We start from the raw sequence: 17,614 nt of genomic DNA on the forward strand, positions 1-17,614 counted from the left end.
AATTAGCGAAGAAAAAAAATCTCTAATCACTACTCTACTTTGATTTTAAATTAATTTCTTAACCCTACCTTAATTTACCTTTTGTATTTATATATTTATTGTTTTTTTGGTTCTTTTGAGATCTGATGAAGCTCTACTAAGTGGGACGAAACTACAACAAATAAATAGTTGCTAACTATTTTTGGTTCTTGGGACTGCATAAAAGTTAAAGTATATAATTGTACAGAATGAAAATGGATAAAAATAAAGTAATGAAATAATAAAATAAAAATACAAAGTTCTATAATGCAAAGAAACGACGAAATATGAATATTTTAATGCAATAATAATAATTTAAAAATTAAAAAAGAGAAAGAAAATATATGTAACTAATGAAATATGCAAGTAAAAATTCTATTTGTTTTTTCCATAACTTTAATTTTTAAATTATTATTATGAAATTAAAATATTCATGTTTCTTTGCACTATATAACTTTATTTTTCTATTTCATTAATTATGTTATTTTACTTACATATTTAATTACTTATATATACGCTTTATTTCCCACTTCTTTTATTACTATATTTTTATTCTGGACAATTATTTACTTTAATCATTCTATATATCTTTTTATTCATTGTTTTTATCTTGTTTTTTTGTTCTTAGCCCTGACAAAGGCTATTGAAATTCTGGCCGAAACGTTGGCACGAATAATAAGTTTTTTACTTATTTGTGTTATTCCCTGATCGCACCCCCAACCATCTTCTCTTCATATAAACAAATTTATTTTAATAATAATTAATGTATTCAGTTTATTTATGCATTCTTCAGATTTTTTCTCAATTGTTTGGCGTTCTAACTGTATATAATACATCTTCATTACTACTAATGTATTTGTTTTATTCCTTGGAAAATGTCATAGTACATATTTATACTTTTTTTTGCTTTGGGATAGTAGAGCTGAGACCTCTCATCTTTAGTTATTAAACTAGAATTTCTCCAGAACAATCAACCCAACCAACAGAAGGTTACATTTCCAAAGAATTATCCTCAGATAATGCTATTTTATTTATTAATCCATTATAATTTTTCCTTTAGAGGTATCAGAAAAAAAATTGGGATAGCCTATAGAGGGACTACAGTAGAGAAAGAAATCCCTGTTTATGATAATATCTTGGGAACACATCCATTTCCAAATAAAACCCAAACTTTTTTTTCCTTAGATGTGACGACACTACTGAAGCAAAACAACAATATTTTTAAAAATAATTATTCTAGATAAACAAAATTAAAGTTACTTTAGAGGAAGATATTTTGAAAATTTGGCATTTAATTCCTGTCCTGCTATTTCAATGAGGATAACACCGTAGGGAAATTAAAGATCATTTATTATTATATAAACATGTAGAAAGAATTGGGCAACTATAAAACTAATAACTAAAATTGTCATGGAAACTATATTTATTTATCAATGGTTCATTCATGAATAAGGGCCGTTTCCATGGCAATTTTAGCTATAGCTAATTTTTGTCCATCTCTGCATGTAGAGCTGTTTTCGAGATGTTAAGATGTGTAAAATTGATTTTATAAAGAGTACACATCAACAACATCCCAAGCATATACATATAGTACAAAAGCCGGGGAGAAAAAAGGCAGTTATTTCACCCCAATTTTTTATTACTATAACAAAAACTATGTATAGTTAACAGTCAAAATTAACGAATCTGCCAAGTATAAGAAGAGGGAATAGAAAATGGCGACTGTTGAAAAACGTTAACGTTGTTCGGATAAAATTTTTGATTTTTGAAAAAATATATCTCAGAAACCATAAGACAAAATAAAGATAATTTAACTTACTGTATAGTAGCTTAAGACACTAATCTTCGTAGGAGTAGTATTTTTTATGATATTCACATATGAATATAAAGTTTGCAAATGAAAGTTTGTCCGAACAATTAGAAATGTATTTATTTTAGTAAATATCATAAAAACTAATACTCCAACAAAGATAAACGTCATAAACTACTTTATAGTATATTTAACTAGCATTCGTTTAAACAACATTTAACATCTGTACGTCGAATAGTTTTTAAGACATAAATTTCTCAATAAATTCATTAACTTCTGATTTTTCAGTTCATTTTTTATGAAATGTTGTTTTTAAAAAGCTATATCTCGGGAACTATTGAGCGTAAATAGCTCTTTTAGGGTTCATATTTTAGAAAATTTATTCTACTTTAAGTTATGTTCTCTTATGTTTTCTAGTGTTGTTGGTAGTTTTAAAGATGTAGGGCTTCGATTGAAAAATATATTTTGTTTAACGTTTTTAAACAGTCACCATATTTTATTCTGCCTACCTGAACTTGGCATATTCATCAATTTTGAATAGTAATTAAACAGAGTTTTCATTAAAGTAACTAAAATTTGGGGTGAAATAACTGCTATTTTTTTTCTACCAATGGTACTTGAAGGTATACGGTGAATACTTATCTTGTTTTTGTGTCTGTTCTATATGAACTCTTCTAAAAATTTTCTGAAGTTGAGGGGCCTTCTAATGTTGATTAATCAGAGAAGAGAAAATTAAAACAGTTGATATTTAAAGACAAAAGAACAGTCAGAAGTCGAAAAAAAAGTAGGGGAGGGGGGATGCATGAGAATAAAGGAGTTATAGGGTAATGTTAACAGGGTTTTTGGATCCTTTCCTGCCCTGCCACCTCACAGGAAGGGGGATGGGGTGATCAGGGAGACAGTCAAAGAACTTGATGTGTCTTCGTGTGATGTGCTGTTGTACAGTTTCTAGCTGTAGTTCGTTATGAATGTGCGTCATGTTACGTCTTTCTAGTTATGTTCCTCTGCAGATCTTCTGGAATTGTAGTGATTTCAGGGCTGTGAGGTATAGAAAATGTAGTAGAGGTGCACCGTGTAAGAGTGATGGTCGTAGTATTACCTTGTAAATGAGTAGCTTGAGTCTGAGTGACAGCCCAAATGAGTAGATGAGGTGTTTGAGTTGGTATTATGTAGCCTTAACCATCTGTATTAAGTTTTGTATGTGTGCTGTGAATGAGAGGTGTGATTCCAGTTTCATGCCGAGGTATGCAAGATGTATCTTGGTTTGTTTAGTTTTGGTGTTAGGAGTTTTCTTTTATGAGAATGTGATGGATGTCAGTTTTTTGTGTGTTGATGTTTAATTATGGATTGATGGGTACGCTGTGTGTTATAGCAACTCAATGTATTAGAAGCATCGTCAAATAAAGGATTTTTCTCTGTAAGTTGTCAAATTTATTACTTGAAGATTTTTATAGGTAATTATTAATTACAGTTTTTACTTGGCAGTGGGGACATTTTGGTACTTAACTCTTTTTTCTATATCTTTATCAGAACCAGAGATGAATTAAATTTTGTTTTGCTGAGGCAAACTTTCCAGTTTTTGCAGTGCTCCTAGGGGCGTTGGCCTCTAATATTGTCTCGCGTCCAATATTTTAAGACCTAGACTCACCTAAAAAAAGTTTTTAAAAAAATCTGGGAGACATATGTGGATCCTTCTCTTGTCATTTAATCCTAAAGCTTATTAACTGTAATAAACAGTCAGTATTTTTTTTTTTTTTGAGGTGTTGTATACCTTGACTAGACAGGGTGGCGTAGAATATGGCATAGTGGTGAGTAAAAACTGTGCTTTTGTGCAAAAACCTCTGAATTGTTTAAATCTTCTGAATTCCTATGTTAGTCAGAGTACTGAATTCCATGGATTTCATTTTATTTATTATTTTTAAAAATTTTAATTATATTTAAAGATGTAAAAATATAAATCTTTATTTTTCCTATAAATAAAACGACAAGCCATAGTCTATCAGGGCCCTGTTTCATAATAAAGTACAAACTAATACTATTAGTCTTGTCGACTGAACTAAATACAATTATACTGACTTATACAATTGTAACTTGTACTTTAGTACTTTTTAACTCCTGTAATATCACTAATACCCCTCCCTATTATGAAAAAAATGTAAGTATTAGTGTAATTACCACGTTGTTTCTATTCTTGTACTATGAACTAATACTATTAGCTTTCATTATAAAACAGGACCCAGATTGAAACCAAATTTTTAAGAAAATTATATATATTAGGAAACAGTTGCCCCCCTCTGAGTATGTGTATGGTTTGATGGGAGAACCAATTACGGTGAGTTCACGTTATAGGTATTTAAGAGTAAGAAATCAGAATAAGACACATTTCATTTTGGTGGGTTTTCACACTTAATATAATAAAATATAGAATGACTTAATTAATTAAACATTATTCCCCCCCCTTTTTTTAAAATATATCATAAACAATTATGGATTAAAAAAACTTATTTTACAACGGAAATCCTACGATTGGGAACGAGTTACACAAATAAAATTCTCGTAATGTAATTAGTTTTAAATACATGATACCATTAGTAAAAATGTATAACAATGGATGCAATATGACCTTTTCTAAAATCGAAATTCCAAGATATTAAAAATAGATATTTTAAAAACATAAAGGCAGCTAAATAAATACAAAATATTTACGAATTCGTAGACAAAGTTTGATAAAATGCCAAAAACGTCATAGGATGTTTACTTCAGAGGACGTTTTCCCCTTTTATTTTGATCTTTCGGACCGAATTCAATTTTGCACTTTCATTTCCTCTTTCACCTTCGAAATTGAATTCACAAGTAATATTTATGAATATTTTTTTAAAACAAATAAAAATAGTTAAAATTTATGAATATTGATATAAATTTTTGCCCTAAATCGCAATATTACGAAGCGACTCCATGAGCCGAGGCTGCAGTTGTTTACCTCAGGTCAGGTGAATACAGCTGATGGTTACGCAGTTGTGTGCGTATGTTTATGAAGTTTAAAAGTAACTTTAAAACGCTAGGTTGTTCTTGTCATTTCTTTTAAAGGGGTCATACAGTTTACCATGTTTCATTATTTCAAAAGTTTTTTTGCCGGTGAACACAAGACTGAAGTGAAAATACCAACTCCGGAGGAAGAATTAACGCTTCGCCTTAAACCTTATGAGAAACATCTATATAAAATGCAGGACGTATTAGCTTGGAAGGACATACATATGTCTATATTTTGTATAATCATCGTCAACATAATATTCTGGTAAGTCTTGTTTAATTTGTGTACTTTTACAAAATGTCTATTAAATCCTTTGTTGCAACACTTTGGTAAATACATGTGGTCTTCTTTGTTAAGAAATAGACATTATTTTCTAAAGACATTATTTCATGCTAATATACTAAATAATTACTATAAAAGTACATAGGTTAGTCTTTAATATTTAGAATATCCCTTAACTTAATTATAGAATGAAGTTACAGCTATTGAGTGCAAAATTATTATTTTTCTCATACTTTTATTATTTATTGAGCTTATTTTTTAATTAATTATCATTGTGCCTGTCTATTGTCAACATTCATTCTTTTTCTGAAAAAAAAAATTAATATGAAAAGTTCATAATTCTAATGAATCAAAAATTGAGGTGATATATTATTGAAGTTTAAATTTTTGTATTTTGTGCACTATTTAAGTCAGATAGGTCGAGGCCTTGAAACAGTTTATGTTTTGTCACCAATGCTATGGCCTATTGTTAGAGTGTTTATTAATGTATTGTTTCTCTGAGATTTCTTTTATTTTAAACATTTTCATTGTTCATAAAATTATGGTAGTCATGAAATTTAAGCTGAAATAAGTGCTAACACTTTATTTAACTATGATTTGATAATAATAATATTTTACTTTATTTAATTTTTCTATATGAACTATTGTTTGGTTCCTAAAGTTTATTTTTACCAATATACCTGTTCCTTTGTCTAAACATTTTACACGTTTTTGTCGATCTAGTTTGATTAAATCTTAGTTAGCTACAATCTACTATTTACAATAATTGTAAATTTAAATTGTATGAAATTCATAACTATCAATTGTGGTAACTATACTTTGATTTAATATTTTAAATCAAAATTAAAGTAAATTTTTAATAGTGTTTGCAAATTTCAGACTTCTTTTTAAAAGTCAATTGATTTTTTTTTAGATACATTATTACAAGTATTTACCAGACCTTCCAGAGATCCTTATATCCCCATGCTCTCTGAAAATATACGAAAATACCTTCTATCCAGTAATCCTGTTTTACACCACAACAAACTTTCCTACTTTTATTCCAACTTAAAAGATCCTATACTTCTTTAACACTGCTTTTTAAACACACCCGAACTTTTATTAATTACACACATCACTCAATGATCTTCCATCAAAGTAATTATGGTCTCTTTTGATTATACTTTTGTTTGTTTGTTTATGTTTTGAGCAAGTGGGAGTTTACTGCATCACAAAGCTATAATTACACATCTCAGACATTTTTAAACATTATTACAAATTTTGAAATAAATAGAAATATTGAAATTAAGACACTTAAGAGTTATGTCTAATAATTTCAGATAATGTTTAATAGGATCTTTTTTTTGTTTTTATTACTGCTAATTATTCCATCAAAGTGGTATTCATTTTTATTAATATGAAATTTAATTTTTTTTTTTGTTTCAGGTTTTTAAATTATATTGAATGGCGATTCTTAGGTTTCTTTTTTACTTTTCTCTCTATATTCTTAATACATGATGCCTGGGTTCATCATATTTGGCCTGAAATACGTATCGAAGACCCTACTCCAACAGATCCAGAGGAAACAGTTGAAATTAGACCAGAAGGGTAATTTAAATCTAATTAAACATTCTTACTAGAAAAAAATGTCTGATTTGACTCGGATCTTTCATTAATTTATGTTAGCTTTAAATTTTTTTCTATTTTTAGCAAAATATTGAAATTCTTAATAACAATGAGAAATTTGCAAGAATAATACAAATGTAATTATAAGCACAAGCAATGCTTCAGAATTTCAATTTTTCAATATTATTTTTTGTACCCATTCACAATCTTGGTTTATGTATTTCCTTGTGCATAAAGTTCAGCATTATTTTTTGATTAAGTATTTTCGTGTTTTAAAATATTGTTATTACATAATTTCAATGATTCTCTACTTATATAATTTTTTCCTGACTATTGTAAGAAGACGCTTGACAGATAACCAAACTAGTTTTTTATTAGAAATTTTCAGAAAACTGATCTTAGCAAAAATTAATGAAAGAGGCTTTCATGGCATAGCTTATTGGAGTGAGTCTTGTTTAATTTGTGTACTTTTACAAAATGTCTATTAAATCCTTTGTTGCAACACTTTGGTAGATACATGTGGTCTTCTTTGTTTAGAAATAGACATTATTTTCTAAAGACATCATTTCATGCTTATATACTTAATAATACTATGAAACTACATAGGTTAGTCTTTAATATTTAGAATATCCCTTAACTTAATTATAGAATGAAGTTACAGCTATTGAGTGCAAAATTATTATTTTTCTGAATAAATTATTATATGGTTGACTACTTGGAGTGGTGTGGGTTCAATCCTAACCTAGGTCCACTAATATTTAATTAGTAACAAGTCCAGAAATTAAATTTGGCATTCAGAATAAGTTAGATTTTGTATAAAAAATAATTTTCTGTTTATCATGGTTTTGTTCTAATTTATTATTTTTGTTTGTAGAGTATTATCTTTGCCAGAACTAAGTCGCTATACAAGAGAAATCCAAGTTTTTATAACATATCAGTATCAAAGGATGAAATATATTAGAACTACACAACCAGCCTTAGTAAGTATTTTATTTTTTTGAGGTATACAATTTAGGTCATAAATGCATTTTAATGGAGTCTGTTAGAGCATATGAATAGAAATCAATTGTTAAATTCACTTATGTATACTCTGGAATTTCTGATTTCTGATTAATTTGAATGTCATTTTATTCTCTTCAAGTATTAATACCATGTGAATGCCCATAGTTACACATTTTTTCTACGAAATTATAATCTGTGATCAGTGGACCGTTTGTAGCATGAGTTAAATGACTTTTGTGATGGTATTTGCTTAACTAACCTCTTTTATATCTTGTATTATCCTAATATTCAAAATTGTAAGCAAGGCCCAGATTTTTAGGTTATTACATGTTTTGTTTACACGCTTTTTTTAAACTGCCGATTAAAAACCTTTATCAATCCGATGCAATTTTCCATATTTTATTTTGCAAATTTGATGATAAATGCATATATTTGCATATTGAATTGAAATTTCAGAATACAATAGAAGGCTTATACTCATTCAATCAGTAATAACAATATAACAAATACTACTTCCCAGAATTTTATTTCTCTTTTTTTTCAACAAGAAACAGAACCTTATAATTTTAAGTGCATACTAATTTGCACCCATTACATCTTAATTTTTAGGTTTATGCAATAAGATCATTCTCTAATTACAAAATATTTTAAATTAAAAAAAATTACGATTTATTAAAACATAATATAGAAATGCATCCACTTATAAATTATAATGCACAGCACACTGACTAATTCGTTTGTGTTTTATTTATTTTTTCCATCTTGTCAGTTAGCTTTTAAATGCTTTCATTTTTAATTTTCTTATAATAATAATTTTGAATTACTATTACTTTCATATTTTAAATATTATATGGATAGAATAAAATATATATCATTAGGTAGCATTAAATATGTATCATTGATTTATGTTTACATTAAGTGTTTAGTTCTTTTGTGTTTATATCTATGGGTTGTAGTTTTAATGTAATTTCCTATTTCTGTGATTAGAGGGTTTAATGAGTTAGGGCAAGACTGGAATAATTTGTGAGTCAATTTATATATGTAATCATGTACGGTGTCTATATTTAATTTTAGATATCCTTGTGTAATATGGATAGTTATTAATGATTCTGCTGAGGCATTTGTTTTGTAATACTTATATTTTTTTTAATGACGTGTAGATAGTTGACCGTAGATTACTGATTGGAGAAGTTGGGAGGGGGAGGGGGGGCAATAATTGAGATATGTCACTCACACACTATATTTCATTTTTTGTCATATTGTTCAATTTGTAGATTCAATATTTGTTTTTTCAGTTTTTTAGACACTGCTTACATATCTTATATTGTACATATCTTCTTACCTACATGATATTATATTTTCATCTTTCACTGTTTTCAATCTGCTACCATCTAATTCCATGATTATCAATCAAAAATTTTTTTTTACTATTCAATTATCAATTTTTTATTATTTATGATTCAATTCAATATTTTGTATAATTCCAAATTTGTTTGTATACTATTCCTTTCAATGTTTCTCTAAGTGTTGGTGTTATCTCTTTTGTTCTTTAGCCCTGATGAAGACCTGAAACTCAGGTCGAAACGTCGGCATACAATAAATATTGTTTTCTTTATTTATGTTGTTCTCTCCTGACCACACCCCCGACCAACTTCTCCAATTATTTTTATATTTTTTTTATATTGGTTGAACTGACAAAACTTCATATGGGGCATTCATAAGTCAAGATGGATCTTAGTACCGTTTTATATATTATCAATTTATTTCTATTGGACAATTTTTGTTTTTATTGGAATATGGATACATTTGATATTGAATTTTCTTATGTTTTCAAATTTCGAATTGATGTGACGGTTAAATTATAGTTTGCTGTCTAAAGTCAATCCTAAGTATTTAACCGTTTTGGCTGTAAATCTATGGACGATGGAAGTATAGTCTGTTGTTTTCTGAAAATGATTGCTCTTGTTTTATCATTGTTCAAAAATTAATTTCCATTTTTTAAAAGTATTTAGACATTTTTTTGAAAGCATCTTTTAGCCTATTAAAAATTGTCAATACGGAATGAAGAGCTGTATCATCAGCAAACGGGGCTGCATCAACGTTATTAAATCCTGGATAGTCATGTATGAAAAGATTAAATAGAATAGGTCTTAAACAGGAAGCCTGTGGGAGACTGGCAATGGTATGGTATGTCGGGTAGGTTAATTTCTTTCTTTATTCAGAACCTTTTGTAGGCATATTGCTATATTTTAGCAGTTTTTTTCAGTTACACTTAAAGATTTTCAGCTGCATATTGTATATTTTTTTACTGCATTAAATCCGGGCCTTGGTTATAAATGAAATTAGAATGTTTTACTTTATTTAAAATTCTCACATATCTCTAGATAAAGGCTCCCCATTTTATTACAAAGTTAAAATATTTTATAGATTTTACTCATTGACATTAAATGTTGAGTGTGTTTTACCAATATCTTAGGGTTAAATGTTCAAACTAAAAATGTGAATTAAGGATTTCAAAACAAGAAAAAAATTTCCTATGCAGGTATTTCTGTTGAAGCTTTGTTTCGGAGATATGTCTAAAGATTTCATTGTTAGGAATTATTTGCATTTATTAACGAAATGTAAATATTAAAATTCATATTAAATTTTGTACATTGTGATTACATTTCAGAAGTACTTGACATCTTTCTTTCATACCAGCAATTGATGATGGCACTGGATAAGTGTTAGTTTTGCATTTAAAATATCTTCCTTCAGAAATTAAGGTCATAAACCGAGCTTGCAAAGTTTTTTTTTTTTATGTCCCTCGAAACAAAAAAATTCAGTGTTGTCAGATCTGGAAAGCTAAACTATAACTCATATTCAGTGCTGTTTGGCCATTGCCGCTTTGGAAGAAAGATTGCACATCTTTATGCTCAAGGTAATCATTTTGAACAAAACCCAATATAAATGTTAATGTCTTTATTTCATTAATAAAGTAGTTGGAACACATATTAATTGATTGATTATAATATAAATAATTCATAACAATGAAAATCTTCAGACGTGAATATTCCCCAAATAAACCTTCAACGGAAAAATCTTTGTCGGAAAATTTTGTTGTTGTTTTGAGATCCTTTATTTATATTTTCAGTTAGGATGCTTATCGTCATGTGCTTTATGTAAATATAAGTTATTACGAAGAGTTTTTTAAAAATATTTTTCTATTTACAATTTAGAAAAATGCTAAATTTTATATTAACTGTTTATTTTTAATTTTTCAGTTTTGCCTGTGTTCAACTGTCTTTTGGTTATTAATTGCTGGAATTGGAACTTTTCTTTCTGTAATGGCACTTGCTTATACATTCGTAATGATGTTATTAACACTACCTGGTGTTTATATTCATCTTGTATCAGAGGAACAGAAACAAGTATTAAAACAGATTCTAAATTCTGTTTATTTTGTCCTTATTCCTCCAGGTATTCAGTTTAAATATTTTTTAGATATTAGATAATTGTTTAATTAAGGCATCATACCCAAGGTGTTAATTTGTTTTATTATATAATAAGAGTTATGATCTCTGACAAGGAGGGTATTGTTTATTCTAAAAATTTGTAGCTTTAATTAACATGTTGATTGCTGTATGGGCTCAAGTGACTTCGAGCGACACTGATTTATGAAGTTTGATCTCCAGTGCGGCATTGTTCTAATGACATACATTCATGACATTAAGGGGGGAAAACAATGTTTGGGGATCTACGAAAAGCTTAGAAAAAACTACGTTCACTTGAGAAGCTGACAACAAAGTTAAAAGAGTCCTCATATATTGTGTGAAATATCCATATGAAGCAAGGAGTGTTCATTACCTACAATCAGAGATGGGCAAAAATTGGCTATAGCTAAAGTTGCCATGGATACGACCCTTATTCATGAATGAACCATTGATAAATAATTATCGTATCCATGGCAATTTTAGCTATTAGTTTCATAGTTGCCCAACTCTCTGCCTACAGTGCTTAAAAAATAAAACATTTATATATCATAATGAAGTGTTAATAGTTAGACGTAGATTAATGTGCGAAGATGGTCAGGAGTGCGATCAGCAAAGAAACATAAATAAACAAAAACTTATTTATTTGTGATGACGTTTTACAAAAACTTATTTATTTGTTGTGTGTGCATTTTGACCTGAATTTCTGAGTGAAAATCTGCTGGTGTATCCCTGATATAGGCCTGAAATTCAATTTGAAACGTCGGCACAAAAAAATAAGTTTTTTTTTTTTGCTGACAGCACCCCTGTCCATCTGCTCATATTCGCATATCTTATTTACCTGAATAGAGATATTTTTTTGTTTTAAACATCCAGTAAAATTATAGGTCAACTTATATTTAGGTTCAATGCATGGAAATTCTTGTTCGACCAGACTTAGTAACTTAATAATTTTTTTGTTCCTTCTTTCGTGACAAGAGACTAAATACAGTTTATAATTATGAGTGAAATCATCCAATTAATATTATGAGTGAACTTTATTAGAAGTTTGGTTGATTATTGTCACTGCACAGAATTAAGTAACCTCGTGTCACATTTCTATATAAATACAGATTTTCCCATTCGCTCTGAACGTGTAACTAGAGTTTTTAAAAATTTGTTTCATTATGTGACCTATTACCCTAATGTCCATTAGATAATGTCATTACGGTAATAATGATGAGAATATAGTTGACTGTGAATAATATTTATAAGAAGAAGATGGTTAGTGCGGTTAGAAATTATACAAATCAGTTAAAAAACTTATTTTTATTATTAACTTAATATAAGTTTTTTTAACTTATTTGTATTATTCTCTGACCGCATCCTCGACCATCTTCTCCTCATATATACTATCCTGAAAAATCTCTACAAATCTGAAACCAAGGGTGTACAATGCCATAATAAAGCCAGCTCTCATCTATGGCTGCAAGACCTGGACTCTAACAGATAACCTACAAAGCAGAATCGAGAGATTTGGACGGACAATTACAAGAGCGATGTGGGATCAAAGCCTGAAGATGTGAAGGAGAAGAACTAACAGTGAACTGCTTGCAGAGACTGATCAAACAATATCTCGGGATATGAAGGCAAGGTGGTTAAGATGGGCAGGAGATTTGGCTCTAAGCAATCCATCAGGACACCTCTATACAATAACGAATGCTAGTATAGCAGGCAAGTGACCACGTTAGATGGCAAAAACCAGATGGATAAACAGAATCAACAAAGATACGGAAGAACTAAAACTGGAAAGCAGTAGCTGAAGATAAGCAGGCGTGGAGAAGGCTCGTTTGGACGGCATCTGCAAGGTCTGTAGAGCCAACAAAAAAAAAATATGACCTATTCTTTTTTAAAAATTATAATTGCTCAAAGGTCCAAAATTTTAAAACCTTACAGTGAATTATATTATGCTAAACATACCGAATAAATCGCTTAAAAGTCTTCTCTAAAAAACAAAAAAAGTTTAATGAACAGTAATAATTGATGACCCCTGCTGAGTGAAATTAATAATGTCTAGCTGTTAATGATGAAGGCCATGAATTATAGATATAGATTGACAATGATGGTAATCGCAGTCATAAGTAGACAGTGTGCGATATGTCGTGTGACAGTAGCTGGTGGCTAAGAGACCTCAAAGCAGACTAGTATACACAAACATTAGAGAAGCAGCAATTTTGAGAGGCAGTCTGTTTTTGTAAACAACACATATAATGACAAATGCCATTGTTGCGGACAGACAGCTTACCTTACTGTCCTTGTTTACAATACATCGTTACATTGCATTAATTACGTTACAAAATAAAATAAAATAATAGATTGATTCTTTATTGTTAAATATATTCAGAAAATTAAAAAATTGATCAATCTTCAATGTAAATAGAAAAAAATAAATAAAATGTTTATGTGCGCAAACATATATCCAGTTATTTTATTTTTTGCTATATTTAATTTTATTTAAATTTCAATTTTTTGAATGCTATCTTTACAGAGAGCAGTAAAAATGTTGACGAGTACATGCCAGATACTAGCCAAGAAAATTTGGACATATTAGCCAAAGCAGGAGCTAATAGTCATGGTAAATTTTTAAAATTTTAGGTGTTTTATGGCTTCCATTTTTTTTTTTGCTTAAAACCATGCACTTATTTTTTATTTTCCTTAACTTGTAGAAAAAATGAGCTTTACAATGGTAATGATCATATATTCAATGTGATTAAGTAATCTAAAAAGTCATGATAAAATTTTAGATTATTTTATAATATAACAACTCCATTTTATAGAGCTAAGAAGGCAACTTAAGATTGTTTTACTTTGCTTAATATCACATATATTATGCAAAGTCTAATAAACATTTTTGTTCCAAAAATGAGGTCCTATAAATGGGATAAATGTTGGATTCTAAATTTCACAGAGCGGGAAAGAATTATTCTATGTTTTTCCTTTTCTATACTAGTGGTACTATAATATATGGTTGACAAAATGATACAGGACATCAAGACCTGGGTGAAATATTTATATAAATATTCCAAAATTTGAGGTGGGTATTTCTGAATTCTACTAGTAGTGGGATCAATGGAACTGACTGTAAAATACCTGCTAATGCTCTTGCCGTGGATCCCAACACACTGTAGTCAAGATCGTTGTGGATGACAGGAATGTCAAAAACCAAAGGGACTGTCTCGTAGTAGGAGTGTTTAAGACACTTGCCGGTTTCCAATCTTAAACGGTCACTCCATTCACAGACAAGGTTATTTGAATACGTTCACTTTTGAAATGAAACTTCTTCATCAACATTCTAGAACACAAAGAAAAAAAAAAAATTATATAGGAGTAAATTGATTTTGTGATGCGAGGGATGAAACGAAAGTGGTGGGGGAGGGACATTGCTGATCAATAGTAGCTGGAATATTTTCATACTAGAATAGGAGCTGAACAATACCGGCATTGCCTGCCTAATTGAGTGATCTTGTGTTATCTCCTACTCTCCTGTTACAATATAAAATAATTTCCTGCTAGAATTGGCTTAGAAAATGGCTTTTCTGTTCTAATTATTATTAATAGTACATTTTGACTACATGTTCAGTTCGGACAAGTTCTTTCCGATACGTTTACTCCTGACTGACACACCTCTATCTCGAATTAATTTAGTATACCAATGTCTGAATTAACATAAAATTGACTAGTTAGTTATTTGAACTGAATTATTTTTTTTTTAATCTTATAATAAGCTAAAATAAATTTAGCAGTGACAATTTGTCCACTTGTGCAGATAGTTGATAGTATTACCTACTATCAAGCAAATCCTGATAGTATGACAGCAAATATAAATTACAATACCATAGTGGCTGTGATTAGCCATAGTGCTTATACTGTCATTGTGAAAACGCCGCTTTAAAAAAAAAAATAAAATAAAAAATAATTTTTCCACCAGCAGAAATTATATAAATATCTTTTTGGTATCCAAAAGCTCATATTTCTAAAAGTTTTTACACAAATAAATAATACAATTTTAAACTTAAAGTGATTATTTTCAAAACTGGCTCGATCCATTTTTGAAAATTTTGGAAATACAAATAAGATTGGATTGGGACACTTGATTTAACTAAAGGAGTTTACTTTAAGTAAGTATGCCTTCGCTAGGTGGTGAGTAGTGCATTGAGAAGTAGTGATAAAATAAAAAAAAGTTGTTTGCGCCAGTATTGCGACTAATCACCTCATTTTTTCCATTATTTCTCAGTATTGTTTATTTAACATTTGAATGTGCATGATGTAGTTTGATGATGCTTTATTTGATAATTAGAGTTACTTTAACAAGAATATATTTTGTATTATTCTTAAAATCAATTCTTATTACTGTTCTGAACTAATAATAGATATTTCTTAAGTAATAGCCTTGGTCTATAAACGTCTATGAGTAAAATGCCGAATTCTTTGCCAATAGATATTTTGGTCAAGTAACAGTAACAATGAGTAGAGTAAGAACAGAAAATTATTAAATGATAAATAAATAAATATAGTTATGTGGGCTCATTACCACATTGAGAAATGTCCCAGGGAAGTTCCTCCTGGCTTGGTCCGATGAGCTCACTGGTCAGCAATGAGATCAGCCTGAGGTTGATATAGAATTAGGAGGAAATTCATTTGAACGGGTGGAGAGGTTTAAGTATTCAGGTTCTATGGTAACTAGAAAAATGGGAAATGCTTGTTATTTTTAATTTTCAAATTTCTTAGATTGCACCTTCTGTTCAGAAACTTATAAGTTGGAATTTACAAAACTATCCTTCATGCTATTCTTGATGGATGCGAAACGTGGCCTCTTACACTTAGGGAAGAAGCACCTTAAAGTTTTTGAAAATAACTATTGCATCAAAATATTCGGACCGATAAGGGATGACTTAATCGGAGAATTTAGAAGGCTACAGTACACTGAATTAAGGGAACTATATCTGGTAAATATAATTCTGGCTACGGAATTGTGGTGAATAAGATGTGCGTGTAAGGTTGTGGGACTTAGTAATGAATGATTTCTAGCATGCAAACGAACACTGAGCCAACAGGTAATTGTCCAAGGGGTAGACAGAAGCGTAGGTGGGATTGGGTCGATTGATCTGATGTGGCATCACTCGAAGGATGTATGTAGAGAGCGATGGGTGGTATCGGCATCGAACCTTCGGGTTCGATATGCCTTTATTATTATTAAATAAATGAAGTTAATGATTTATTTTTTGTAAAGTGAGTTTTTTAAGTTTATAAAACTCTCTGTCCAAAAGCCTAAATTTTTTAATCCTATTTTCTTAATGATTAATTCCTCACTCCTCCCCTCCTAAAATTTATTGGTATTTATTAGAGTTAAACTTGTAAGATAATATTTATTTTCACAATCAATGAAATTGTATCTCTATGGTTTCAGATAATCACCATAAATTTCTTTAATCACATAATTGTGCATGGATCTTTTAAATAGCTTCTTAGTTCTTACATGGAATTGGGAATTTGGAATATTGTTAGTGTGCATGCAAAGTTTATTATATTTTAGTACTTCCTAACTATGTAGTGTTATTATTTAACTCATTATGTATTATTTTATAAATTTATTTGTAGTATTATTTTATCACTTTGTATGCTAGTTTAAAGTTTCTAATATATCTTTGTTGCTAGTATTATTTCAGTCATTGATTACCTCTATTCATTGATCATTTAATATTTTAATTTATATATTACTAATTATAAATTTTCTTTCTTCTTGCATTGAATGATTAGTTTCCGTAGCTATTTTGAAATTTAGTTGTTGCAATGTAATTTATTTTCTTATTTTAGTGCTTTTTATTATTGTAGCCATAGCAAAATAATAAGGTTCTGAAAAATTGTGGCATTGCCAACTCCCGCTGTGCCTATATCTTATATTTTAATTATCAAAATGGCACTGGAACTGATGACTTGATCTAGTCAACACTAATGAAGAATTGAAATGTTTTGATTATAGCCCTTTCCTCTTTTAAGTCATGTTCTAAATGGAGAAGCATAGCTTGAGTTCGGTAATGGCAATAAATCCTTTATCAGACTATGGAAAAATCAGATGTATCTAGTACAAGAGAAAGAAGTCAGTTATTTCACCCAAAATTTGTATTACTTTAATAAAAACTATGTTTAGTTAAGTCAAAATCGATGAATCTGTTGTTAAGGGAATAAAAATAGTGACTATTTCAGATCGTTTAAAAAAAAAGTAAATTTCCATTCAGAGCTACATATCTTTAAATATGCTTAAAATGGTAGAAAACCTAATAGAACACTATTTAAAGTAGAGTAAATTTACTAAAATACAAGCCTTCACAGAGCTGTTTACATTCAATAGTTCCCGAT

The 17,614-nt window shown here is 29.3% G+C and overlaps 1 protein-coding gene across 2 annotated transcripts in view; it reads left to right on the forward strand.

The window, feature by feature from the left end:
* Nucleotides 1–4,772: 4,772 nt before the first annotated feature.
* The window catches only part of LOC106679934 (reticulophagy regulator 3), a 20,999-nt gene continuing 8,157 nt past the window's right edge, over nucleotides 4,773–17,614 (forward strand). The window contains exons 1-5 of one of the 2 annotated variants that reach the window (XM_014419335.3): nucleotides 4,775–5,123; nucleotides 6,567–6,728; nucleotides 7,621–7,726; nucleotides 11,012–11,207; nucleotides 13,746–13,832. In XM_014419335.3, the coding sequence (XP_014274821.1) occupies nucleotides 4,933–5,123; nucleotides 6,567–6,728; nucleotides 7,621–7,726; nucleotides 11,012–11,207; nucleotides 13,746–13,832 (742 nt within the window). In that variant the 5' untranslated portion in view covers nucleotides 4,775–4,932. Of the gene's footprint in view, nucleotides 5,124–6,566; nucleotides 6,729–7,620; nucleotides 7,727–11,011; nucleotides 11,208–13,745; nucleotides 13,833–17,614 lie in introns of both variants that reach the window. The other variant, XM_014419336.3, reaches the window with a different exon arrangement.

This window comes from Halyomorpha halys, unplaced genomic scaffold, assembly GCF_000696795.3.
Source record: "Halyomorpha halys isolate HHAL.00 unplaced genomic scaffold, Hhal_1.1 Scaffold234.1, whole genome shotgun sequence".
Lineage (NCBI taxonomy): Eukaryota > Metazoa > Arthropoda > Insecta > Hemiptera > Pentatomidae > Halyomorpha > Halyomorpha halys.